Source organism: Aedes albopictus, chromosome 1, assembly GCF_035046485.1.
Source record: "Aedes albopictus strain Foshan chromosome 1, AalbF5, whole genome shotgun sequence".
NCBI lineage: Eukaryota > Metazoa > Arthropoda > Insecta > Diptera > Culicidae > Aedes > Aedes albopictus.
In genome coordinates, this window is record NC_085136.1 from 168,967,395 (window position 1) to 168,995,005 (window position 27,611).

At 40.9% G+C, this 27,611-nt stretch overlaps 2 protein-coding genes across 2 annotated transcripts; one reads left to right on the forward strand and one right to left on the reverse strand.

Annotated features, from left to right (window-relative positions):
- On the reverse strand, positions 1–26,945 carry LOC109412130 (doublesex- and mab-3-related transcription factor dmd-4). Its single transcript, XM_019685773.3, has 4 exons — positions 26,409–26,945; positions 1,139–1,373; positions 328–533; positions 1–256 (listed from the first exon to the last, which is right to left on the reverse strand). Exons 1-4 carry the CDS (start codon positions 26,730–26,732, stop codon positions 92–94), a joined length of 930 nt encoding a protein of 309 aa, XP_019541318.1. The 5' UTR covers positions 26,733–26,945; the 3' UTR covers positions 1–91.
- Positions 23,315–25,880, forward strand: LOC134285270 (uncharacterized). The gene is made up of 2 exons (XM_062845796.1): positions 23,315–25,506; positions 25,566–25,880. The coding sequence occupies exon 1, from the start codon at positions 23,333–23,335 to the stop codon at positions 25,199–25,201; it is 1,869 nt and encodes a 622-aa protein (XP_062701780.1). The 5' UTR covers positions 23,315–23,332; the 3' UTR covers positions 25,202–25,506; positions 25,566–25,880.
- Positions 26,946–27,611: the final 666 nt, after the last annotated feature.

Here is a 27,611-nt window from a genome sequence, read left to right on the forward strand (position 1 = left end):
TCTCGGTTGAAATTATCATTTGTCTGTCAACTTGAACTTAATGTATTCCACTTATATGCTAAAATTACAACAATTGTGAGCTACACCTTAATTACACTGGATGATGTACACACATTACACAATTGGGCAGGGTGCATCGGGGTGCCAAATTGGGAGCAATGTGACCCATCGGTACCGGGATCGACATCGGAAGAAGCCACTTCGGGTAGGCGATCAATGATGCATAACTTGGTGGACTGGGTGGGGCCATTGGAATCTGAAATCGGGAAAAAATTGTCTTTAGACGGTGATCATGGGCACTTGATAGCGTGTATCGAAGTGATATACCTGATGATGAGCGATGACTTGTGCCGAAGAAACTGGAGGCTTGAACGCACTGGCCGGTGGTGTTTTGCTACACTGTTCGATGGCCTTGAGCAGATCCGAGTCGCAACGCTTGAGTATCAACTCAAGCACGGATCGCTTGCGGTGTGGGAATAGCTGCGACAACATGTCCAGGGCATTTTGGGATACCGGTACGTTTGTGTTGGAATCTGATGAAAAAGTAAGAAAATGTTATTCAATTGAAACAGAGTTTAAAAATGACAGAATCTATAACTTCCGGTATAAGGTAAGACAAGATCATGATGCTTTCATAGAAATCAACATCAAATAGCTAGACTCACGCCTGCACCCGCTGGCCAAAAAAATGGTAAAAAAGGAACGAGAAGTACCGGAAACGATGGAGGCCAGGATCAGGAAAACCGCGACCTCCAGAAGAATCAAGCTCGCCTATTTTCATCGAGGTGAGCAATGCCTAGACGGCGTGGCTCGAAGGACACGCGGTTCAAGTACATATACGCATAAACGTCCGTTATTTCTCGCGAATAAGCTCAAGGGATGCATAGACGAGTTGAATGACCAGATAAAGCTTGGCGAGTGCACCAAGAGGAGGTAGAACGTGAGTGCCCAGGTAGAATTTGGACGGAAGGTTGTCAACAGAAGGAGTTAGCCAGAAGAAAACATGGCGGAAGATGATTGCATTAAGAAAGGTCAACAAAGTCAACAGTAACGGAACTGAGATGCCCTAACTGAACAGGCCAATCTCCACTCAGACGGTACTCGTCCCAGCGATGCTGATACATAGAAAAATGCTTACTTTGAATTTTACTGCTTCCCACTGGATCCGGTTCTTTGTCACTGCAGGCAGGAGATGTAGACGATGAAATATCCATCGACGAGGGAGATCCGAGTTGAGGTGATGCACAAGGTTCGGTTACGGTCATGCCGTAGATTTTACCCGGCGGAAGGGTCTCCAGTTGGGTGCCCATTTCCGTCGACGCTAGGCGTAGAGCTATGGCGTCTTCAACTGCTTGTTGTCGTTTTAGTGCAACCTGTAAAAAAAGGAAAGAATGTGAAACTATAGATTGATTTAATCAACATATTTTCTATTTTCTTCCTGGTGCTGAAATACGATTAGGATCGAACTAGCTTGAACCTAAAATCTTTTTTCGTTATAAGTTAGCCTTAACCGCGTAGAAACAGATTCTGGGTGGTAGTGGTAGAAAATTTTTCATCGGGGAAAATTGAAATAAAATTGATTATAGTATTTAATCATTTTTCTCAAATATTCTACTATGTATGTAGAACAACATTTGGTGAACATATTAATGTCTAACACATCAACTTACTGAGAATAAGATCTTATTTTTAAACAAATAAAACTGTCTTTATGTTAAATTGGTATACTTTTCTTGGCGTTCGTACTACGTGACCGGCCCATCATAGTTTGCCGAAATTTATTACGAATACAAAAAGCATCCAGAGCCTACACAGACTAAAATATTACCAACACAAATTGAGGTGAAATTCGGAAGGATTAGATAAAGGGGTGCAGTTTGTGAAATAGATAACCTCAGAATTTCGAGTTGAACTTGAATTCAAGTTAGTCACTTCGTCTTCGAGTCTTCTCGTGGCGTACCGGCAACGCGCCTGTCTAGTGAGTAGGAGTCGTGAGTTCGAGTGTCACCGAGAGGACGAGTAACTTTTTCGCAGATTTTACCTCAATTTGTCCATTTCTCACTCACGCCAGTTTTTGTAAAGTCTAGCTTTTGGAATTAAGTAAAGCTTCCATGCTGGTTAAGCCGCAAAAATCGATAATCAATAAATTTGATTATAGCATAGCATAACATAGCATGAATACTTGCACAAATCTTGGATGGAATTACAAAGTTGAATATATCCATTGACATTGCTGATGCCGCTATTATCTTCAATGTCAAGACCCACTCAGCTCCACACACCTGGTCAAGTCCTTGCAAGCATTTATAAATCCCTTCATCAACTTAGAAAGAGCCCAGAACTGATGCAGCTTCCAATAGATGAAAGAATGTTGAAAATAGCGAATTTTCAACTTATTTGTAGTTACATAACATTATAGAGTACATAAAATGTAATCAGAAAGACCTCACCTAGTTCCAGCGTAGCGTAGTCCACTGACTCTGAGCGTTGCACCTGTATTGATCTACTTGAAATTGATCTCAAGTATATCCTCCGGTCCCATCTCCGAAATCGAAAACGCAATCGGGACGCAAAACGGAATCACAACATGACCCAGGGTTGTATAGATCAGAGCTTCGTTTTTTTTATCTAGCAGACAGCAGCACACAACACTAACTTCATTACTAGTCATGCTAACGGGAGATGGTGGAAGTTGGGCAGTTTCACGATGCACGATGCATTTTTTTAAATATTCACAACCTTACAAAATGAGGGCCCATATAGCCGAGGCGGTAAACGCACGGGTATTCAGCATGACCATGCTGAGGGTGACGGGTTCGATTCCCGGTCGGTCCAGGATCTTTTCGTAAAGGAAATTTCCTTGACTTCCTTGGGCATAGAGTAGCTTCGTGCCTGCCATACGATATACACATGCAAAATGGTCATTGGCAGAGGAAGCTCTCAGTTAATAACTGTGGAAGTGCTCATACAACATTAAGCTGAGAAGCAGGCTTTGTCCCAGTGAGGACGTTACGCCAAGAAGAAGAGAAGAACCCTACAAAATGTCACGCGCTCTGGGGCCCGGTTTGGCGTCACACTGACGATACTTTCCGCAATATTCCTCAGCCAAGTCATTTTTTCACGGACACGAAAAAAGTAATCGAGAAAAATTCACCGTTCAAACGAAGAAGATTTAAATGAAGACGCTGTACATTATCACAGAAAAAGAGTACCTTACTGATCCGAATCGAGTTCCACGCGAGGACGACGTTGTGTACCACAAGCGAACTTTTTTCATGGTGCGTGTACTCAGTACACGACGCGACCGCTCCCGGGTTAAGAGCATGGCTAGCTACGTTGATGCCTTGGCCACGACATAAGTAACATGGTCCGCAGTATCATAACATCCGGGACCATAACGTCCCAGAACTTTATGGCGCGTTTTCTCGTGGCATAGCGTCCGACCTTGCAGAGGCGCCACAAAGCCCTGGAAAAGAAGGCACATACGGCAAAATGCGCGACACAACGACCGGGACATTATGGCCCGGACGTTATTATCCGGCCCCTTTTTAACGTCAGTAGAGTCGAGCAAAACTCCGAGATCCTTGACTGTTAATTCGCTTCAACTGAACACCTACCAAACCATAGTCAAAGTGAAAAGTGGACTTTTTGTGGCCGAATGATATGACAGAGCATTTCGATACATTTAGAAACATCCGATTTGACGTGCGCCATACAGCAAAAGTATCAAGCTGTTGCTGCATCGGGACGTTCCTTAATCGTGAAATACAGCTTCAAGTCGTTCGTCGGCATATGAAAGTTGTATGTATTCAGGGATAATATTGACGTTATTCATATACAACAAGAAAATAAACGGTCCAAGATGACCATTTTGGGGAACACCGGATAATACTGTGAACGGTGAAGAGACGTAGCCACCTACCTATTTTCACAGACATAGGTACATACTACGTTAGCTAGGATCGAAGAAGAGAATCGAATGCACGTGAGGAAGGTGTTGTTCATATCCAGTTTACCGAATTTGGCCAGAGCGATTTGGTGATTTATAGTCGAAGGTGGCGGAAATGTATACTTGTAATAGCTGCAAGATATCAACAGGTAAAACATAAATTTAATAAGTTAAATTTACAATCAATTTCATGTTTTTAAATTCCCCCAATAAATAAAAATAAACAAGGACGCGCAAAGGATGATTCAGGCAATTTAAGGGAAAAACATATTTTTATTTCATTACTAATACAGTATGCGGCAGGAAAAAATGCGAAAGTGTTTTTCAACTTCAAACCTCATTTTCGTCCATTTGACATTAACCAATCTATGTTTCAACGTTCCATGATCTATAATAGGCTAGTTTTCTGAAAAGTTAATTAAAAAATTTCCCTTTTTGGTCGCTAACCTTTACAGGGCGGCGCCTGAAGATGAAGACAACCAGAATTTTCAAACCGCAGAAAATCGCACAGGTCGCTAAATTTCGCATCTGATAAAACAAAATTTTTGATTTTCTCTACAATATCATCAAATATATGTACTTATTTCATCTGGTATGTGAAACTACATGGCTCTGGATTAGTGTGGTCTGGTTGTTCATCAAATTTGTGCTAATTTTGATACTGTTCTAGTCATTTTGTTTAATGACCATTGGGCGCGCAGTTTATTGATATCCGCTTATTACGTCTACATTATCACATGTTAAACATCAAATATGTTCATTTTTATTTTTCAGTGCTAGAATATAAACATTGACTGATAAACTGTCATGAAAAAATAGTCATATATATCCCATATTTAGCGTGTAATAGTGCCTTGAACTTTTCGCATTTTTTCCTGCCGCACCCTGTATATTTATGTTATACTTTAAGGGCTGCCTTACAAAACTTGGTATATGTATATTAACATATTTTCACTCCTTAAGGACAAGGTATTTGAAATACATTGCTCAAAATTTCTAGAGCACCGTTTTTTAGAACCATTGAACGGATTTGGATCAAAATGCATCACGCTGATGACAACCACTGAACAATTAGCGTGATGCATTTTCATCCAAATCCATTCAACGGTTCTAAAAAACGGTGCTCTAGAAATTTTGAGCTATGTACTCCAAATACCTTGTCCTTAAGAATCTCACACTAATGCTGTCCTGGCGACGTAGGGTTTGGGTGCTAGTAGTGGACCCCCTAAGCCATCGAAATTTACTTCTGCAGCTTTTTAGCTATGTAATACGTCAATGGATTGTTCCAAAGTGGAATTTTATTACAAGTTTCATGTCCCCTCTTTATGTTAAGAACGTCAAACATACAACATTAATATATTATTCCAGTGAAATACGCATTTGAAAATATGCATCGATGTTGCCTATAATGGACCCCACCGGGGACCACTATAGGATTATTTACAAATATCTCGGCGCCTATAGGGCAGTGCATGAAATTATCTCCTTCTCTTTCACTCTTACAGAAATTTTGTAAACAACAAGGCCACGAAACGTCAAAATCCCATACAAAATCAAAACAGTGCAGTGCCCTATAGTGGACCCCCCATTTGATTTCCATGTTATCTGTCACGCTGCTGACGGAGCCTATAGTGGAACCTCCCTGAATGTGCCTATAGTGGACCCTTTTGAGTGTTTAAATAATTAAAATAATCGATTTTTGTGGGCTCTGGACAATTCGTTTGCCAGGAACTGCTGTGTAGCAATGTAATTGATGTCCCCCCGGTGGAAGTTGCCTGGAAACAGTTGATTTGGGCATTTATATTCGAGTTTTTCTATGGGGGGTCCACTATACGCGCAGGGTCCACTACTAGCACACAACCCCTATATAGAAGCCAAGCTTCTGGTATCATTGACTCAGAATCAAACACTATCAAAAGTATTATCAGGAAAATTTAACGTTGTCATTTAGAAGCGAAATTGGGTTGTTGGCATCAACAGAAACTACGGTTAATGTCTGCAAATTCACAACTCACGTCCATCTCTCGTTTGTCGCGTGAAGATCATTGTGTCCACATTTCAGAGTTGCGATGGAGACCGCGATCTGGGTGGCTTTGTTTGAAGGAAAAAGTGAAAAATGATGCGTAGTTGGGGCAGCTGCGATGGAGACCGCGATCGGGTGGCTTTGTTCGAAGAAAGAAGTGAAGAATGATGCATGCTTTGGGCAGTTGCGATGGGGATCTCGATCGGGTTCCATTGTTCGGCGAAAAAAAAAACGAAAAGTGACGCTTGTTTGTGGCAGTTGCGATAAAAATCTTGGTCGCGTTGCATTGTTCGAAGGAATAAGTGAGGAGTGACACGTGTTTGGAGCAGGTGCACATTTTCCTTCCTCGTGAAGTGATAAAAATGGATGCACACTTGGTAGCAAACAGTATTGCAGAAAATTGAAGGAGTGGTTGCGGTCATCCGACGACATGGAACTGGGTGAGATCATTCCGAGTTTTTTTTATCTTTTCATACTAGAAGAAGTTGGGATAATTTCGCCAATGCTTTTTCATGAGGGCTCCTGGAATCTGTAATATCTGCAAATTAATCTTGTAGTTCTGGTGCAGGCCTAATATTGAAGCAATAAAAATGTTAGAAGAAAGTGATTGCAGTTCACAACAATCATTGAGCAAATTTAAAATAATTGGCTTAATTATCTCAACGGCTGTCGACCACAGGTAACACATGTGACAACTCTTAGTAAAATACATAATTCGAAAATAGCTGTCTAAGCTTGAATGTTTGTTCTCCGTATACTCTAAGTTCAATATTGTGGGAAACGCACGACTATTTCCGTGAGTCGGTCGGTTTTCTCGGTAGGAAGATGCGGACGCGAATATTGAATGCAAAATAAGAAGCGCGCGATAACTTTCGTAGGAAAGTCGATTTTCACGGTAGTGTAAACGATCGATGCGGTGACGCATTACCCTTACTATCGCGACCAAATAAATCATAATCGGGATGAAGACCGTGTCGTGTATTTTCATATAACTTGTAGATCATATTACCTACCAAAGGTGGCTCCAAGATCCACACCTCACCCTACCCTGCTAACAAATACTCCTTCCCGAGACAACTGCGGGGACGCTGTGGATTTTACGGTTTCTAGTAACAACGGTTGTCGAACTAATACCCCGGACAGACATGTGATACGCGTGTGATTCCTGTACAACGGTACGCAGTGTCAAGAAAATTTTAACAAGACTGACTTGAACTGAGAGAATTTTCAGTATGGCACTCATTTCAAGCGCAGTTGTACAGTGATTCTTGTATCACATGTGTGTCATAAGTATAACATTCCTTCCCCTTTCCCGATGACCGTAAGGACGTGGCCAGCGCCGTTATTGACTTTAAAATATTGAACTCTCGATTTGTGCACATTGAGAGTGTGTAGCTAGTTCAAAGCACCATTCATTGGATCTCTGTGCAACTTCGATTGTTCTGGTCAATCACGGAGTAGCAACTACGATGTGTACGGTTATCTTTGCTTTGCTTTGCTTTTGCTTTGCTTGAAGATAATTGCGTCCACATTTCAGGACTATTGTCATATACCCTTTGCTTTGAAGTACGCAAGTTATCTCAATAACATGTTTGTCACTGAGATACCTTGTTATCGACTGAACCTAAGCCTTATTGATGAAAATAAATCCTGAGTTACAGTATGTGATTCCCCCATTCTGGCGAGACTAGCTCACGTCTATACTTTAGGAGATGCATTAAGAGTTTATGCATATTAGCATTAAGAATGCAATACATTTGGTGGAGCAATTTTTTTTTTTATTTATTTAAGGATTTAAGTGTTCATTTCAAACCAACGGCGGTTCAAAATCTACACGCTAAGAAAAAGTTACTCTAAAATGAGTAAGATTCACACAAAACTGAGCTAAACTGGAACAGCTCAAAAAATGAGTAAATGCATTTCCAGCGATAGCGCTGGCCCAAGTGTAAAAATCCAACCAATTTAAGCCGCATAATATTCTTCACATCAGCAAGAATATTTTACGACTTAAACTGAATATTTTCGCGTTATTTTCACAATGTCTTGCTCCTATTCGTAGGGTTTATGCCTGAAAAATATGAAACACATGTTAAACAGGTTGTTTTAACACGACAGTTTCAAATAGCATGAAATAAGAAGGGCATTGCATACTTTTAGGCGTTTAAGGATTTCTGTTCCTATTTACAAAATGTATTTCAATTTGTAAAAACACGCTTCGCTAAGAGATCCAAGACCAGATTTAGACTGCACTAGGATTGATCTACCGAGAAAAGCGACCATGACGACCAAATGTTTCCTCAGAGGTATTTAATGGCCAATAGGGAGATTTTATATAGCAATATCTCAATTATCGCCGACAATTTGATTGGAATTGCAAAATAGCAGCTAGTAGCAGCCAAATTTGATTTCAATGTCTCCCAGGGATCCTAAACAAAAACATAGAAGCAGTCCCGAAGCGAAACTTTGCGAAACTTTTTTTGTATGAAACGGTTTGTATGGTGAAAATTTTATTTTTTTTAATGTAGCATCATAATAGTTTTACAATCAACCTTTCTACGTCTGATATATCATTCGAAAGGTTTATAAGCAAGCTTTTAGAAACTACTTTAAAAGTATGACATTTTTCATTTTAGCCAAAGATATGTAAAGTTGAACATTTCATTCGTTTTACCAAAAATTGGTAATGGTCTCCTTCTACTACCGATATCTCGATAACTATAGGGATTATCAAACTAATATTCTAGGGTTTACTGATCCAAGTGGTCTATTTTCAACTACCGAAGCTAAATCTCAAATTGAATAAAATCAATTTTCGATTTTTGGCCACCTGAATCCCCTTAGTGCAGTGTTCATTTCGCCCCAAATCGACTACAACATCAAATTTTCTATTTTAACACTTATGTGGCCGGCAGGGTACCCGGATACATTTTTCAATTTCAAATCTCGATATTTTAATGGTTATTGAGACTAGGATGTTGGAACTCTGTTAGATCTTAGAACTCGTGAATGTACATCTATTAATGGGGTTGACCGAATTTTAAAGTGAGGAGGGGCAGGGGGAGGGACTCCTGCATTTTTTTATTACGTGGAAGGCCGGCAGGGTACCCGGGTACCCACGAAATTGAAATGATCATATCTCCGTCAATTTTTCATCGATTTTGGAAATTTTTTAGCTCATTCAACTCAGAAACTCATCATCTATCGGAAAAATAATTGGTGAGACCGATCTAATCACCGTGGTTTTCGGAAAATCCATATTTTTGGGAGCATGTCCTTATACCATATTGAACCCCACATTGTTAAGGCTAGGATACCTTAAAGTGTTTATGGTCAACCATGGCCCTACGGGAAGCGTGTTCCGAAATCACAGTTTCAAAGTCAACACGTTTTATGATTCCAGGCCGGTCAGATACAATATGCCAAAGCAATTTTACGATGTTTGGTACCGAAATTGCTACTAACCTACCGAAAATCCCGTATATTGTATTGTATAAAAACATGGATCCGGAAATCCGGATTTTCCGGTACCTATGGTGATCGGACCGGTCCAACCAAATACGATCTCGATAGATAATGAGTTTCTGAGTTTAATGAGGCAAAAACTTTTAAAATCGGTGGAAAAATCGCTGAGATATGATCATTTCCATTTCGTGGGAACCCGGGTACCCTGCCGGCCTTCTACGGGTGTTTTTTTTGCTGGTCACACTACGGTTAAGTAGATTCTGATCAAAATTCAAATACTTCAACTATTGCCAATTCTAAGTTTATATGCAGATTATTACTGCTGCTCCAAAATTATAACAACTCCACCATATGAAAAACTAATTTTAATTTTAGAGATATTTTGCTTATTTTGAAGCGATATAAATGATACCATTGGAAAATAGAACGATGACTTGTTCCTTCACACTTCTACATTCAAATTTTAACATAAAGTTCAACGGTTTCGACAAAAACAGGAGTGTCCATTTCGCCCCAGGTGTCCATTATGCGCCCAACCCCCCTACTAACAAGAAGATAAACTCATTAATGTTTATTCTCTTATGAACATGTTATGATAAAAGATTGTAACCTTTAGGCTTTTCAGGGTTTCGTTTGCGTGAAATTCAACAAGAGATAAGTGGCAGAATCTTCACATAGAGGCCATGCTGTTTATGCGCTATTTCATTGTCTGGTTAAATTTATTGAGCTTTATCAGTTACGAATCCGTTTACATCAATAATTCTGAATGGGGTATTTTAGCCAATAGTGAACCCCACGGTGTGTTGAAACACGAATATTATCGCACTTTCATGAACCTAAAATATTTTTTCGTTATAAGTTCTCAAGTATCCACAAAGCCGTATATAAGTGCATCAATTTTGCCATATATTGATAATTAAAATTGTGAAAATAATGCTGCATTAGTTTAAGGTCGTCATTGACACAATCGTCATCATTGAAAATTTGAAAGCAGTTTTCTTGTTCAAAGCTGAAATTTCCGCAGTGAAAATGTATTCACTGTCAAATAGGAATATTTGCTGTCAAAAGTGAGCCAATGTGATGTCTTTTGCAACCCGCCGTTTCACTTTTGTTACGTCAAAGTTGACCTGGAATGTCAAACAAGACCTGATCATCATTATTTTATTTTCGAGTTTATTAACTATTCTGTCATTTTTTAAGTTTGGAAAAATTACCATTGAGATCAGAAAAGTATGCTCTTTCGTGTTATGCAGCAAAACCGGGAAAATATTTTTCATTTTAGGACCCTATTATTCATGTTTTCAGAAAACTGCTTCCGAAATTTCAATGAGGACGATTAAGTCAATGACGAATCCTTCAACCTTAAACACCTCATTGAAGCAATAGTAAAGTCGCAAAGGGCCCCACTAAAATCAAATTAGTGCCACATATTGCAACACGCTGACAGCCATTGCTAAAGTAACATAAATGCTTGTGCTGTACATTTACATCTGCACATGCTTGATACGTGCAACACGAAAAACCAAAACAAAAATCTATTTCTATCACCGTTTCGTTATCGTTGTCGAACCAGAAGTGTTAAAGATCTAGATGAGTTCCATCGCGCTGGCACCTCGGACCGTTTCTACTGCAGTGATAACAACAGATATTTCATTTACCAAAATGAAACTGTTCTTCTGTCTCAAACATTGCGGTAGAAGGCAAAACGACTAAGTCATATGGAATATAGTAATTTATTAAAGTTGTTCAATCTTCTTGATTTGATTTGTTTACCATTAGAGTCAAGCTTTTATTATAATTGTATTGTTAGAGCAAACTTTGCTAGGTTGTACATTGCATTTATGCAGTTTTTACAGGGTTGATTTATTGAATTATCTTACATCACCTTTTAATGGACCCTAATATAAAGAAAAATGCAATGCATCATTACATTGATAATGCCAATCTAAAGGGTTATTGCATGACAAGTGTGGAGTTAATACATTTTGCATTGCAAAGGTTGATATTCAGTCTAATTCGGGCAATGATATAATGATTGTATGCTCAGAAGAGGGTCAGGTATCAGCCGCTCTCGGGGGGAAGAGCAACTGACGAAAAATTACAAGTGCCGGGGCTGGGATCAAACCCATGACCAGTGATGCCATATATTCAGATTTATCTGTATTATACAGATTTTTGAGCATCCATGCAGATTTATTTTTATATGAAATACAGATTTTTGAGCTAGAGGAGCTATTTTATTTTTGTATGCAATACAGATTTTTCTCCCAAATTATGTATGGGATACAGATTTTTGAAAATAGCGATACAGATTTTTTTAAAAATCATCTGGCATCCCTGCCCATGACCGTCTTCTTACAAAGCGAACGTGCAGCCACAACGCCATGGGCCCCGGCATGGATGTGGTTTGACATGCAAAGTTTGTGCAGCCAATACCCGCCATTTAAGGTAAATTAGTTCATGGAGAGTATGTGTTGCAAATGTTATGAGTCACAGGTGTATGGTGCTTCCTCAAATGTAAAAGTCGCACTTATGGGAAAACATTTGTTTACCTCTATTACAAATATCTATGTACCAGACATATGGAAGGAATGTAGACTTTTATGATTTATGACTTTCGGTAGACTGTAGTGGGCTGGGCACGTGAAACTAACGCCAATCAAATTTGAATTCGTTGTAAAGACTTTTACATTCGTTTCTCTCTAAATGGTTTTAATATATTACAGTCATGACCCGCTGGTTGGGGGCCTAATAGTTGGGTGGCTTTTTAGTTGGGGCTCCGTTAGTTGAGCTGTCAGCCAACTAAAAAGCACCTGGATGTCATAATTCAATGTCAAACTGAAAATGACAACCATTCTGTAAATACGAGGGGCGAGCTAATGAGTTTTTGGTTTCTTAAACTTTACTGATAATCGAGAAGAATTTCTATGTCATATTCTGAAAAAGGCAAACAAATGCAAAACATCGGCAATCTTTATTGTGTCGATCTTTGAAAGCGTTTTGTGCTTGCATTTTGGTCCGGGTAGTTTCATAAACATCTATACAGGGTGTTAGGTTCCTGAGTGCAAACTTTTTAAAGGGTGTTAGAGGACCATAAATGGAGAAAAAAATTGTTCTACGCATATGGTCAAATCTTAACCGTTACGCAGTTATTGAACTTCCCATGTTTTTGACTCTTATTGCCTTAACTGGCTATAACTTTAAAATGGTCAAACTTATCGAAGTTTTTTTACCCTTATTCGAAAGATTATTGAATTTTCTGTCAAATGGCATCTTTGAATCGATTGGTTTAGTTAAATAACTAAGTTTTCTAGAGCAAATAGCTCAAAAGTAGTGTGTTTTAATTTATTTTTGGCAATTATCTTTGAAAAATGCGTAATAATTTAAAATTCTTTCTTTGGCAAAGTTGTGGTCCCTGTTCCACTTTACAATTCGTTCTTTGACATCAAACTTCTATCACTTATCGTTTTGTTGCAATTTTAATTTTAACATCGCATTTCAGTTCATAAATTTGTAACTGTTATGGAAAGCACTTTTTTGCGCATTGTGCAGCACATTTAAATCAAAATTTCAAGAAAACGGTAAGAGCTAGAAGTTTGGTGTCAAAGAACGAATTGTAGAGTGGAACAGAGGCCACAACTTTGCTTAAGAAAGAATTTTAATTTATTACGCATGTTTCAAAGATAATTGACAAAAACCAATGAAAATACGCTATTTTTAGCTATTTTGCTCTAGAAAACTTATTTATTTAACTAATCCAATCGTTTGAAAGATGCCATTTGATAGAAAATTCAATAATCTTTCGAATAAGGGTAAAAAAACTTCGATAAGTTTGACCGTTTTCAAGTTATTGCCAGTTAAGGCAATAAGAGTCAAAAACATGGGATGTTCAATAACTACGTAACGGTTGAGATTTGACCATATGCGTAGAGCAATTTTTTTCACCATTTATGGTCCTCTATCACCCTTTAAAAAGTTTGCACTCAGGAACCTAACACCCTGTATTTTCACTTCACCGACTAAAAATGGGTGAAAATAATTATTTTTCGCATTGGCCATTCATGTATCTTACAAAACGTATAAGTTTTGCTCTAAATGTAAAACAAATTGAAAAAAAATACTTTTTACTTCCAACCTAAACATGGTTTAAAAAAACAATGCGCACGCCCCTTGTGCTGCTGTGACTAGTGAATCGAATTCGTTGGTTGGGTGGAAGTTGTCGCTCAACGAGCGGGTTCCGACTGTATTAGAAAGGGGACTTTTTCTAGCGCAGTTTAGGTTCATCAGATTTGCGTTATGGGTAATTCTCGCTGAGACCGGCCCACTATTTACACCTTGTCTTCAAAAATGTTCAAGGTGCCGATTTTCTGAAAGCCCTAGCCTAAAAAGTAAGAAAAATGCATGTGGTTTCTCAAATTGATGGACCCCCCGTTAGTTAGAGCCACAACAATTTTTGCAGATCCCTCGATTTTGGTCAAATGGTGGCTCACTTAAACCGTTATAACTCGAAAGTTTCTCCAAAAACCACATTAAAACGAATTGTTGTTGAAAAGAGGAAAGATAGAGGTACTATTTACAATAATAAAAAGTTGGGTTGATTGATTTTGGCCGCCATCTTGGATTTTTATACCAAAACATTTTTTTCACCATGAGGGCAACCACCGATTTTCAAAATTTTTGCATCAATTGAAAGCTGGGACATTTATACATAACATATCAAAAAATTAGAGATGTCTTTTTCTTCTTTCAAAAGTTATCTGCAGTTTTGTAAATCAAGCCACGTTTTCTCCATACATTTCCATGCGCACCGGCAACGACATGCAACAGCATCCGAGTTTACGCCTGCATGTATACACAAAGGCGCGTGCCGCAAAATTTGGCCAAATAGGAGGTTCGTTTCCGATTTTGACTGTTTCTCAATGATACGGGCATTATTTTTATACCTTTTTAAGTGTTTTGGAAAGCTTAAACCTTCAGATTTCCTTTAGTGGGTTCAGAATTTAAATTCGTGTTCGTAAACACTGCGAAATAACGCTGCATTTATATAAACGGCCAGCACCGGGCCCAGTGCGCAAAAGTGGCATGATTTACAAAACGGCAGATAACTTTTGAAAGAAGATATCTCTAATATTTTGATATGTTATGTATAAATGTCCCAGCTTTCAATTGATGCAAAAATTTTGAAAATCGGTGGTTGCCCTCGTGGTGAAAAAAATGTTTTGGTATAAAAATCCAAGATGGCGGCCAAAATCAATATGGCCGACCCAACTTTTTATTATTGTAAATAGTAGCTCTATCTTTCCTCTTTTCAACAACAATTCGTTTTAAGGTGGTTGTTGGAGAAACTTTCGAGTTTTAACGGTTTAAGTGAGCCACCATTTGACCAAAATCGAGGGGTCTGCAAAAAATGTTGTGGCTCTAACTAACGGGGGGTCCATCAATTTGAGTAACCAAAGGCATTTTTCTTACTTTTTGGGCTAGGGCTTTCAGAAAATCGGCACCTTAAACATTTTTGAAGACAAGGTGTAAATAGTGGGCCGGTCTCAGCGAGAATTACCCTTATACCAAATAATATGAGAAAAGTAGGAAAATACTGAAATCGATTTTATTTTTCTTTTTCCCGATGAAAGATTTTTTAACCTCCAGAATCTTTTTCTATACAGCTAAGGCTAACTTATAACAGAAAAATATTTTAGGTTCATGAAAGTGCGATAATAATCGTATTTCAACACACCGTGAACCCCCTTATTTTTTTTCTTAATTTCTTCATTCAAGGAGCATCCATTAATTACGTACAGTGACCGGCAAAAAAAAATCCACCATAGAGCGGTTAAAGTTTCTAAGGAAAACTACATGCAAAAATGGTAAAATCACAGACAAACAGACGTATCATTTGGAACAAAATGTGATTAAAAACATCGTTACGAAAACATAATCGCCCAATGCTATTAAGGTGAAACATCAAGAAATCCCTTTGCAATTTTGCATACAAACTTTAGAGGCACAAATCTGACGAACGGAGCATCGAACCAAGCCGCACTTGTTTATCCTGGCTTTGCTCACTTGCAAAAAGAGGCAGCTTTTCCAAATCGAACGAATTTGTTTACGAATTGGCAAGATTGGTGCTTTTGAAAACGTGAGTAGGGGACCAAGTCGGCCATTGTGGCAGGCATATTTGCATTCTCTGAAGTTTCTCCTTAACGTTGTATTTTGCATACTCACTGAGTATATGGCGGTAGCGGGCAAACGTCAAACAGGAGCGAAAACAATGCGAGCGCTGTGAATGAGAAATTTGTGAACTACAGAATAATTGAATTATCCGTTAAAAAAGGAAACGATGGGAAATAAGTAGAGTGAGACGTCTGTTTGTCTGTGGTAAAATATACCTTTCAATGAATGCATTTCATCCATTTTACATTGTTTTAATAATCTGTGTTGAAAAATATTTTGTTCTTGAGGATTAAGTGATTTCTGATAAGATTGGGAAAATTGCTTAAAAATTGGGTATGACAGAAAAAAAATCCACTTAGCAATTTTAATTCTAAAACTTCAAAATTTCTCCAAATTTTCACATATTTTGCTTCTTAGTGTATACTATTATGATGTTTCAGACATATGACATTTATTTTGACATGAGTTTTATCAATTTTAGGGTGATATGGGGCGAATTTATTTTTCATGGTCAGTATACAGGGTAAAAATTTCTTCAAACTACAGAAACTAATTGTAAGCAAGAATGAATGCTATTAATCTACGGTATAATAATAATTCAGCTTGCAAACATATAGAGATGTACTTTTGGACAATTTTTATGAGTTTTGGTCGACTAATGCAAAGAAATGCACATGTCGTGAGAATTATTAAGGATTACTTGATAACTCAAAACACTTTCATGTTTGTGTATCGCAATAATTACCTCCATCTGCTTGTGCGAAAGCTTGTTGGAGCTATATTCTATCATATAGGGTGCGGGCATCGGTTTTGGCCAGTCTAAGGGAAATCATTTTTATAAAAATAATCAATAATCCAATGAAAACTACCAATGTGTTAAATGAAAGGTTTCGATCTATACTTTATTAGAAAAATGCAGAAATCGATCTAATACTTGATTTTTGTATTAAAATTGGCACTGGTCAAAACAGAATCATTGCCGTAGTTTTGGCCATATTCTCAGCTTTGGTTTCTATTTTGGCCAATCACGTGTATTTCTTATGGGAGTGGCCAAATTAGAAGCACCCTGGCCAAAATAGATATATGGGAGCTGATTTTTTAAGGAAAATTATTTTTTTCTTCCAGTTTTTAATCAAAATGTATGGTTTTCTCAGCTGTAATCATCATATTATATTAGAATCTAGTAGTAAAAAATAAATTTATGCCGATTTAGATCGTAACAGGCTGAATACCGCACTATGGCCAAAACTCCGGGCTGGCCAAAACTGAAGCTTCTACCCTACACATTGATAATCACAAATTTTCGATGTATTACAAGTGAGACACATGGTGCTTACTTGTAATGTTAGCTATACCCCAATTTATAGGGCAAAATATGCGATTTTGGACTTTTTCTATTGCAAGCCATTAAGTATGGAAATGATTTTTTTAAGCAATCAAAGGTTAAATTGGTAAATTAACATCTGAATTAACGACTCATGCAAAATATTTCGTTTTACCTTATCAAATTTGATAGATTTAAGCATTGTATTTGGAGTACAATGTAGCAGATTTGGATGAAAATGCATCACGCTAATTGTTCAGTGGTTGTCAACAGCGTGATGCATTTTAATCCAAATCCATTCAACGGTTCTAAAAAACGGTGCTCTAGAAATTTTGAGCAATGTACTCCAAATACCTTGTCCTCATTGTTAATTTCATATTACCCTTACAAGTCACCCTGCAAAAGTTGCATGCAAGTTTACTTACTAACATAAAGTGCTTAAATCTATCAAATTTGATAAGGTAAAACGAAATATTTTGCACGAGTCGTTAAAATCGCATAATTTGCCCTATAAATTGGGGTATAGCTCAAAGTTGCGACGTGCTGGAGCAAATCTGAGCCCGGATTCGGATTCAGCGGGCCAAAATCTGTCAGAGACACATCAGTTTGCTCCTGAGACAAAAAAAAATGTTGCGCTGTGTTATTTAGCCGTCAAAATTTTAATCATTTTGGTGTATTTCACAAAAAGTAAATGTTCAAGATATTTTTGAAAAGTAAAAAAAAATCAACCTTCCTAAAGAAACCATATCTGGCGTTCGATTTGAAAAGGTCGTATGTTTGCTGTAATTCTTATGTTCATATGACCTATTCAAATCGAACGCCAGATATACAGGGGATACTCAAAATAACTGGGACAGGTAAAATTTTCACTTTTCAAAAAATGTTTAACTCGCTGTAACTTTTTGAAAAGGGCATCAAATATTCTCAAAATTTTTACTGTAAGTTCATCAACTAGATGTGTATCAGTGGTTTAAATTTGGAAAAAGAGCGATACATTCTACACGAAGTTTAAAGATTCTAGAAAAAGGTAAAATTATTCGATAGCCAACTTTGAGCTGTTATATCTCCGGATTCAATGAACCGAATGCCATGAAATTTTTATCATTTCTGACTTATATAATGAACTTTAAAAAACAGTTGACTTAATTTGAAATTTTCAATAAGAAAAAAAGGAATGGCGATTTAATTTTTTTCATGTTTTTTCAGTAAATTTATCTATTTTTCATATGTGTTACAACCACGGGTAACGCACGGGTATTCAGCATGACCATGCTGAGGGTGACGGGTTCGATTCCCGGTCGGTCCAGGATCTTTTCGTAAAAGGAAATTTCCTTGACTTCCTTGGGCATAGAGTATCTTCGTGCCTGCCACACGATATACGCATGCAAAATGGTCATTGGTAGAGGAAGCTCTCAGTTAATAACTGTGGAAGTGCTCATAGAACACTAAGCTGAGAAGCAGGCTTTGTCCCAATGAGGACGTTACGCCAAGAAGAAGAAGATGTGTTACAACCCACGGTGTTGTGCCTATGACTGTGACTATGACTGTGACTATGACTAAGACTATGACTGAATAATTCAAAACTTTAGATCTCGTAGCACCGACCAGAATCTTAATTGTAAATGGAATTGGGAAAGATAGGCGGAAAGTTGACAAAACGTAAGTTCAATTTATCGTTAACTCATGATTTATTAGCTAATTGAGGTTCTTCTTAGGATATTGAAACTTCCAACAATAAAGGAACATTGAAGTATCGGAACATTTCTTTCTTCGCCTCCCAAATTCAACAATTTTCAATATCGTTTTACGGCGGTTGGCGGTGCCTGCGAGGTCGTTTAATTGTTGATAGCTGCTGCCACGGCTGTGTACGTATTCGGCATCCCGGTGCGGGTATCATTACGAAGAGCACTGCAATCGTCATTGCAGAGGGATGTCCGAGGTAAACGGAAAAACAGCAGGTAAGACAGGTGACAACTGTGATGGAAAATCCGGAGATCAACTCCCGAAAGATACCGAAATCCCCCCACCTAACCCCTCTTGCTCGTATAGCAAACCTCCCCTCGATAAGCATGACCCAAAGACCGTAATCGCGTACGAACCGAATAGTTGTCGGACCTGCAACAAGGCCGATAACAGCCTTATGGTCCAGTGTGATTCGTGTGACGATTGGCATCATTTCGTGTGTGTAGGAGTGACCCAGGAGGTCGAACAGAATAGCTGGAATTGCTGTAAATGCATAACCGCGGCGGCGAACCAGAAGAAATCGAGCTCGAAATTGGAATCTCTGAAGACGAAGAAGGCCAAGAAAGTCAGCACGAAGGCGAAGGAGAAGAAGTCGTACAAACCGGCGGCTAGGCGTTCCGTGGACAAGAAGAAGGCGAAGAAGACGGACGAGGTGACTACGGGTGTCAAACAGCGAAGTCAGGCTGGTGAGCAAGATGTTGGAGCGATGCAAACTAGCCAAAGGCTGGAGGTCGTTTCAAGATCGGTGAAGGAGACGACGGCGAACGGAAGAAAGGATGCGAAATCAGTAATATCAACATCGTCGCGAAGGTCGGAGCGAATGGTGCTGGAAGTGCAGTTGAAGAAACTGGAAGCGGAAGAGACTCTAATGGAAGAGGAAATGAAGCGGAAGCGGGAATTGCTGCAGAATAAGTTCAGTTTGCTTGAGGAAATTGCCGAAGCTGAGTCGCGCCGAAGTGTTCGTTCTAGTGTTGCCGGTGATCAGCAAGACCCAGCGGAGAAGGTGTCGTCATGGTTGAAGGACCAAAGGACGGACGAAAGCTCGCGATCCAGCAGTGCAGGGTCGTCAAGCAGCGAGGAAACGAGCAGCGATGAAGAAACCAGCGAAGCAGATTCGTCCACAGAGTCGTCGGAGGATGAGAACGAAGACAGCACAGAACGGTTCAAGCCAAATAAGCAGTCAACTCCTAAAAGTTCGAAACGACCCAAACCAACATCGGAGATTCGTGATAGATCATCAGCAGAACGTGCGGGACTCACACCGGAACAGATAGCTGCCCGGCGAGTCGTTTCACGAGATCTGCCCAGATTCAGCGGAAATCCTGAGGAGTGGCCGATGTTCTTGTCAACATACGAGAGTACAACGAGAATGTGCGGCTATAGGGACGAGGAGAACATGATCCGGTTGCGGAATGGCTTGAAAGACGATGCTCTCAACACTGTCCGCAGTTTCCTCATGCTTCCCTCCACGGTTCCGAAGGCAATTAGTGCGCTGAAGCTACGTTTTGGACAGCCTCAAGCTATCATCAACACATTAAGAGCGAAGGTACTTGGAATGCCGTCTATCAAGGCCGACGCGATGGACAAACTGATCGAACATGCGTTGGCGGTGCAGAATTTGTGCAGCACAATCGACGCCTGCGGAAGGAAGGAGTACAAGCGGGACGTGACTCTGCTGAACGAGCTCGTCGGAAAGCTGCCACCTTCTCTCAAACTCGATTGGGCGAGGCATCAGAGGACGTTGAAGAAGATCAACTTGTTCACCTACAGCAAATGGATCTATTCTGTAGCCGAGGATGCCTGTTTGGTTTGTGGAACCCAACCGACGGAGAAGAACCAGGAACTTCACAGCAAGCCGAAAAGCAAGGCGTTTTTGAATACTCATTCCAACTATTCGTCTTCAGAAGTTTCAAAACAGAAGCCATCGGAGTTCCAGAGTCGAAACAGCCAGCCGGAAAGAAAGTATAGCGAGGCCGGCGCTACCAAATGTTGTGCAGTCTGTAAGGGAGGTTGCAAGAACGCTGGAAAGTGTCCAAGATTTTTGGAATTATCGTATGAAGCGAGATGGGCGACTGTACGTGAACTTCGAATGTGCCGCCGGTGCCTCAGACAACATGGTGGAAAGTGCGACGCAAAGCCTTGTGGGAAGAATAATTGCACCTTCAAACACCATGAACTGCTCCATAAGGACCTCACCGCTACAGGGCCCAGCAACAATACGAGTCGGCCAACGCAAGAAGAAACAAATGTAAACACTCATCTGTCGAGCTCCGGAGTAAGAATGTTCCGCTATCTACCGGTTACGTTGTTCGGGGCCAAGAAACAGATCGAATGCTATGCATTTCTGGACGATGGTTCGGAGTTAACGTTGATGGACCAAGGATTAGCAGAGGATTTGGAAGTAGCAGGTAAATCGGCACCACTCTGCCTGAAGTGGACCGGTGGAACTCATCGTTTCGAAGCGGAATCTCTGAGCGTTGATGTTGTCCTAAGCGGGCAAACCGGAAGAAAGTATACGCTAAATGACGTACGTACAGTTGGAGATTTGCAGTTGCCGGCCCAGTCTCTCGACGTGGATATCCTGAGGGAAAACTTCTCGTATCTTCGTGACCTTCCGGTCGCTTCCTATAAGAACGCTCGTCCACGAATTCTGATAGGGGTGAAACATGCCAGAGTGGCACTCGTACGCAACAGTCGTGAGGGCAAGGAAGGAGAACCAATCGCCGTTAAGACGCTCCTTGGGTGGACGATATACGGTAGCTGCCGCCGCCCCGACTCAAGCAATGTGGTGCATCGAACTTACCACATTTGCGAGTGCAACTCGCGCGCTGATGCAGATTTGCATCGTGACGTGAAGAATTTCTTCAGCCTGGAAGCTCTGGGAATCTCAAAGCTGGAGAAGAACTGCGTGTCAAGTGAGAATGAACGTGCCCAAGCTCTATTGCGGTCGTTGACACGCTTGGATGGATATGAGACGGGACTGTTATGGCGTTATGAGAAGATTCGTTTACCGGATAGCAAGCTGATGGCGTTACAGCGGTACAACTGTTTGGAGAAGCGAATGGAACGGGATCCAAAATTGGCATGTGTCCTACGCGAGAAGATCACCGATTATTTGGCTAAGGATTACATTCGAAAGCTGTCGGCCGAAGAGCTTGAGGGAAAGCAGCAACGAGTGTGGTATCTGCCAATTTTCCCTGTTGTCAACCAAAACAAGCCCGGAAAGGTGCGCATAGTCTGGGACGCAGCAGCGGCTGTTCATGGTGTATCGTTGAATTCGGCGCTACTAACAGGACCAGATGAGCTTACTTCTCTGCCAGCTGTACTGTGTCAGTTTCGTAAATATCGAGTTGGAATTCGCGGCGATATCCGCGAAATGTTCCACCAAGTTCGAATGCGACCGGTGGACCAACATTGTCAGCGATTTTTCTGGCGGGACAGCGCTAACGAGGAGCCAAGCACTTACGTTATGAAAGTTATGACTTTCGGTGCTTGCTGTTCTCCAAGTACCGCTCAGTTCGTAAAGAACCAAAACGCGGAAAGGTTCCAAAAGCAGCACCCGGCAGCAGTCGAAGCAATTATCAAAAAACATTATGTGGATGACATGCTGGCAAGTGAAGAGACGGAAGAAGCTGCCATCGAGCTAGCGAAGTCAGTACGGTATGTTCACGCGGAAGGAGGGTTTCAAATAAGAAACTGGATATCAAATTCTCAGCGAGTTCTGGCAGCGTTGCAAGACGGAGGAGTTCCGCAGAAGAACCTGGATTTGGCAGCGGAGATGGGGACAGAGAAGGTGTTAGGAATGTGGTGGGACACGGCGAAGGACTGCTTCACTTTCAAGATGTCTAAGACTCGTTTCGACGAAGCGCTGCTGAATGGAACGCGTCGACCAACAAAGAATGAGGTACTCCGTGTTCTGATGACAGTTTTCGATCCATTAGGACTCATATCAAACTACCTTATGCTCCTAAAAATCGTTCTTCAAGAAGTCTGGCGCTCTGGAGTTCAGTGGGGACAGCTGATTAAGGACAAGCAGTTTGAGGCGTGGATAGCTTGGATAAAACTTCTTCCACTAATGGAGGAAGTTAGTCTACCGCGTTGCTATCGTCAAGTAACGTCAGCTAGCCAAGATACGGACGTACAATTGCACGTGTTTGTAGACGCTAGCGAGAATGGTATGGCTGCCGCCGTGTATCTGCGCTTCGAAGAAGCAGGAAAAACAGAATGCACCTTGGTTTGTGCCAAGACCCGAGTTGCGCCGCTGAAATACCTTTCGATCCCTCGATTGGAGCTCACAGCAGCAGTAATGGATTACCGGCAGAGAGTGCGTTCAATGTTGGTCAGCAGAAGTAAAAACATTTTATTTTGTATGGCGAAAAGCATCTAAACTCGAATTTCTCGAAATGAAAAGCTTTTATTGAAAAAATATTTGGTAGGCACCAAACCGGTCATCATTGTGCACAACCGCTACAAAATATTGTTTTCGAATAATGTGTTCCACTTCGAGAAATACGCCTTTAGATGCTATTCGCCATACAATATTTTTGCGATTTACTTTTAGCGATTTTTCGCGCATAGAAGCTAGCGCCTCATTGGTCGATGCGGAGAGTAGGAAAACAGCCAAAGCATTTAATCCATTGGAACGAGACTGGCTAACAGCATGGTCCCAGAGTTATCATTGCCGATATCCAAACGTTTCTTCTGGTCGGACTCGAGAAATGTTCTATGCTGGTTGCAGTCGGATCATCGTAGGTACAGCCCATTCGTAGCAGTACGTGTCAGCGAGATTTTGGAATCTACGGAAGACTATGAATGGAGATGGGTTCCTTCCAAACTTAACGTGGCGGACGACGGGACTAAGTGGCAGCGACAACCGGATTTGACCCCAACTAGCAGCTGGTTCAGAGGCCCGGAATATCTGTGGCAGCCGGAAGAATTCTGGCCCCCAGTTGCGCATAAAGGTGACGCCACAGACGAGGAACTCCGACCTAGCGTTCTATTGCATTACAACGCATCCGAGCCACCGATTCCCGCCATCAATTTTTCAAGCTGGAACCGTCTTTTGCGTGTAACAGGTTACGTGAAACGCTTTGTATCCAACTGCCGGCGTCGTGTAAGGAAGACTACTATCGTTTCAGGACCATTGTCCAGTGAAGAGTTACAACAAGCGGAAATTCACCAGATCCTAACAGCGCAGTACGACATCTATGCAGATGAAATGGAGCTCCTGAAGTTAAGCCGAAACCAAAATCAACTGGCTCGTCAAATCCCGAAGAGCAGTGTCCTCTACAAACTTAGTCCGTTCCTGGATGCAATGGGCGTTCTGAGGATGAAAGGACGAGTCGACGCTTGCGAATTTCTACTGGAAGATGCTAAGAATCCCGTTATCTTGCCACGAGACCATCTTGTTACACGATTGGTTCTCATACACTACCACGAAAAATTCCATCACAGAAACCAAAAAACCGTCCTGAACGAGGTTCGACAGCGCTTTTGCATCTCGCGTTTGCGAGTAGCCCTCAAGAAAATTAGAAGCGGCTGTCAGCGATGCAAAAACCGAGACGCAGTTCCAAAACCACCGGAAATGGCAGATCTCCCGCTGGGTAGATTGGCTGCTTATACTCGTCCTTTCTCTCATGTGGGAGTAGATTACTTCGGTCCAATTGAGGTCACTTTGGGAAGAAGGGTCGAGAAAAGGTGGGGGGTCTTATTAACCTGTCTTACTGTCCGGGCTGTCCATTTGGAGGTCGCCCACTCCTTAAGCACTAGTTCGTGCATCATGGCACTCTGGAACTTCGTTGTTCGACGAGGGACTCCGATATCGTTCTATAGCGATAGGGGTACAAACTTTATTGGAGCGGATAGGGAGTTGCGAGAAGCACTTCAGTCCGTAGATCAGGAGACGATCATGCAAGAGTTCACCAGCCCACAGCCGTCTTGGTGTTTCAACCCCCCTGCTTCACCGCACATGGGTGGTAGCTGGGAACGATTGATCCAAAGTGTAAAGAAGAATTTAAGAGAGATCGTTGGAAGCAGGCGTCCCAGTGATGAGGAACTACGCAACGCGCTCATCGAAGTTGAGGGAGTGTTGAATGCTCGGCCGCTGACAGACATTCCAGTGGACGATGAATCTGCACCAGCCCTTACGCCAAATCATTTTTTACTCGGGTCATCCGATGGGTCTAAGCCGTTGACATTGTGCTGCGATAGCGCAGAGGTTAGGCGGCATGGTCATGAGCTCTCCCAAGTAATGGCTAATCGCTTCTGGCAACGATGGCTGCAGGAGTACCTTCCTGAAATCACTAGACGCACTAAATGGTATCAGAAGGTGAAGGCGATTGAAGTCGGGGACATAGTGATGATTGCTGATCCAGAACATCCAAGAAACTGCTGGCCAAAGGGGCGCGTAATCGGAACAGTCAACCGAGACGGACAGGTGCGGAGAGCCACGGTTCAGACGGCGAAAGGGATCTACGAGAGACCAGCCATTAAGTTAGCAGTTTTAGACATCAGGAGCGAAAATCAGTAGGCCAAACCTGGAGTTGGCATACCGGGGAGGACTGTTACAACCCACGGTGTTGTGCCGCTCTTGAGTGTCTACATTATCTACATTCTATGCCCCCAGCGGCGCGAGTGTAGGGCGCCTATGAGCCTTAGATAGGAGAATAATGAGATATGAATTCAATAGATGTAAACAAGGCCTATTTGCGGGGAAAAAAGTGAAAGTCATCATCCATGCAGGATAGTAAATTAGTGAGCTACTTAAGGACTATAAGTTTATAATTTGATTAATATATTGATGCGGTCATTAATCTTTTACTGATTGCATCGCAGGTGGGACATATAAGCTAGATTCATTTATGCACTAATCTAAATACCCATATTATCTCCAGATCCTCTCATCTAGCTAGCATAGCAGTTCAACAAAATCTGAATTATTCTGTATCCAAAAGAACAGGTAAAAAGTTACTATTAACGCGACTTAGACTATGACTGAATAATTCAAAACTTTAGATCTCGTAGCACCGACCAGAATCTTAATTGTAAATGGAATTGGGAAAGATAGGCGGAAAGTTGACAAAACGTAAGTTCAATTTATCGTTAACTCATGATTTATTAGCTAATTGAGGTTCTTCTTAGAATATTGAAACTTCCAACAATAAAGGAACATTGAAGTATTGGAACATTTCTTTCTTCGCCTCCCAAATTCAACAATATGCATCCCATTACTTTTTTAATTTAATGCCGGCTATTTGGTTGCTTCCCCTTGAAACATAAATATATTCAATTCAATTAGAGGGAATTTAAATGAACTATAATTACTATCTCGAATTTTGAAACGATGATGAAGTTTTGGATAAATTGGCGTTATATTAGAAAAACTAACCAATCGAAATAATTTTCTTTTGTGTGAAGAATTTCATTGCATTTGGATCACTGAATCCTGAGATATAACAGCTCAAAGTTGGCTATCGGATAATTATACCTTTTTCTAGAAACTTTATAACTTTATGTAAAATGGTCCGATCTTTCCCAAATTTTGACCACTGATACACAACTAGTTGATGAACTTACAATTTGAGAATATTTGATGCCCTTTTTGAAAAGTTACAGCGAGTTGAACATTTTTTGAAAAGTGAAAATTTTACCTGTCCCAGTTATTTTGAGTATCCCCTGTAAATACTTTTAACCACTAGATTGTGGGGAAACTTGTCATAAAAGAATCGAAGACTAACCTGTGCTGCCATTATTTTCTGTCTCGAAAGGATCAATTCACATTTCGGACACCTACAGCTCCGGTAGGTGCAATTCTTCTTGTGCCCCCTTAATCCTGATATGACGCCATGATTTCGACAGCGCGCACATTTAGGTATCCTTGATGTTTGTACACTGCTGCAAAATGCACTCGATTTCACCACGGAACTGGAACTGACTACACCGGATTTGCCAATTGCACTGACATTTCCTTCCACAATTTCACCATCACCACTACTGTTGGCACGTTTCCTCCCATTACCACCGCCGTCGTTACACTTGAGCAGATTGCTAACGGATAACATTTTTCGCCACCCGCCGAGGAGACTTGGATTAGGACGACCGTGTAAGCACGTGTTCCTGCGAGCAACTTCCGAAACCGTTCGACGCTGAAATGCTACTGGCGAACGAATGTTGCGGTCAGGTCAGCATCCGTTCGCTTGGCATCTCGCCTGGATTGGTCCGCTTCGCGCTCCAAGCGTGCTCGGAAAATCCATCTTCGTGTAGCATCCCTAAAATAAATATCCATTTTCCTCGGTTTTGTACCAATATTGACATCTGTATTCTGTTGCACATGTTTCGATGAGAAGTGGAAGGTATAGAAGATGGTCGAGGGAAAGGCAGCATAATGGACAAGTGTATGGGAAATAGGGTGTCCGAAAAAAAAACAATGTGAGGATTTCTCAATTGCCGAAAAAATAATAGAAAAATAGAATTTGGCTAAAAGCTTGAAGAAATCAATCCTTCATTGTATTCGTGTTTGGGTCATGATTAAATATCAACCTCCTAATAAGTCTGATTAGCTTCCTGGCAAAGCTGTTCTCGTCCATGGTTTTCCATAGCTTCTGTACGGTCAATACTGCGTATGCTGCCTTGAATTCAATACTTTGGGAAGTAGAATTGACCGCATTTCTGGAGGATTTGTCGTACGGTGAATATCTGGTCCCTTGTCGACTGGCCGTCAATAAAGCCGGTTTGATAACATCGTAAAAACTCACTCAACCATTCCTCCGGTAGCTGCTCGGATTCAGGCTATCATCTTTCCCGGGACCATCTTGATTAATTCGGCTGCGATACCATCTTTATCATCTGTTTGGTGTTTTGAGCTGCTGTACGACACCCTTAACTTCCCTCAGCGTAGGAGTTGGTTCGTTTCCGTCCTCTGCTGTACAAACATAGTCACT

Excerpts from the sequence above, each read along its gene's own strand:
- LOC134285270 (XM_062845796.1), top strand. The coding sequence starts at position 23,333 with ATGGTCCCAGAGTTATCATTGCCGATATCCAAACGTTTCTTCTGGTCG.
- LOC109412130 (XM_019685773.3), bottom strand. The coding sequence starts at position 26,732 with ATGTTATCCGTTAGCAATCTGCTCAAGTGTAACGACGGCGGTGGTAAT. Across the intron at positions 534-1,138 it reads GGGAAGCAGTAAAATTCAAA|ATTCCAACACAAACGTACCG; the intron begins GTAAGCATTTTT and ends CTTTTTCATCAG. Across the intron at positions 257-327 it reads AAGTCATCGCTCATCATCAG|ATTCCAATGGCCCCACCCAG; the intron begins GTATATCACTTC and ends TCCCGATTTCAG.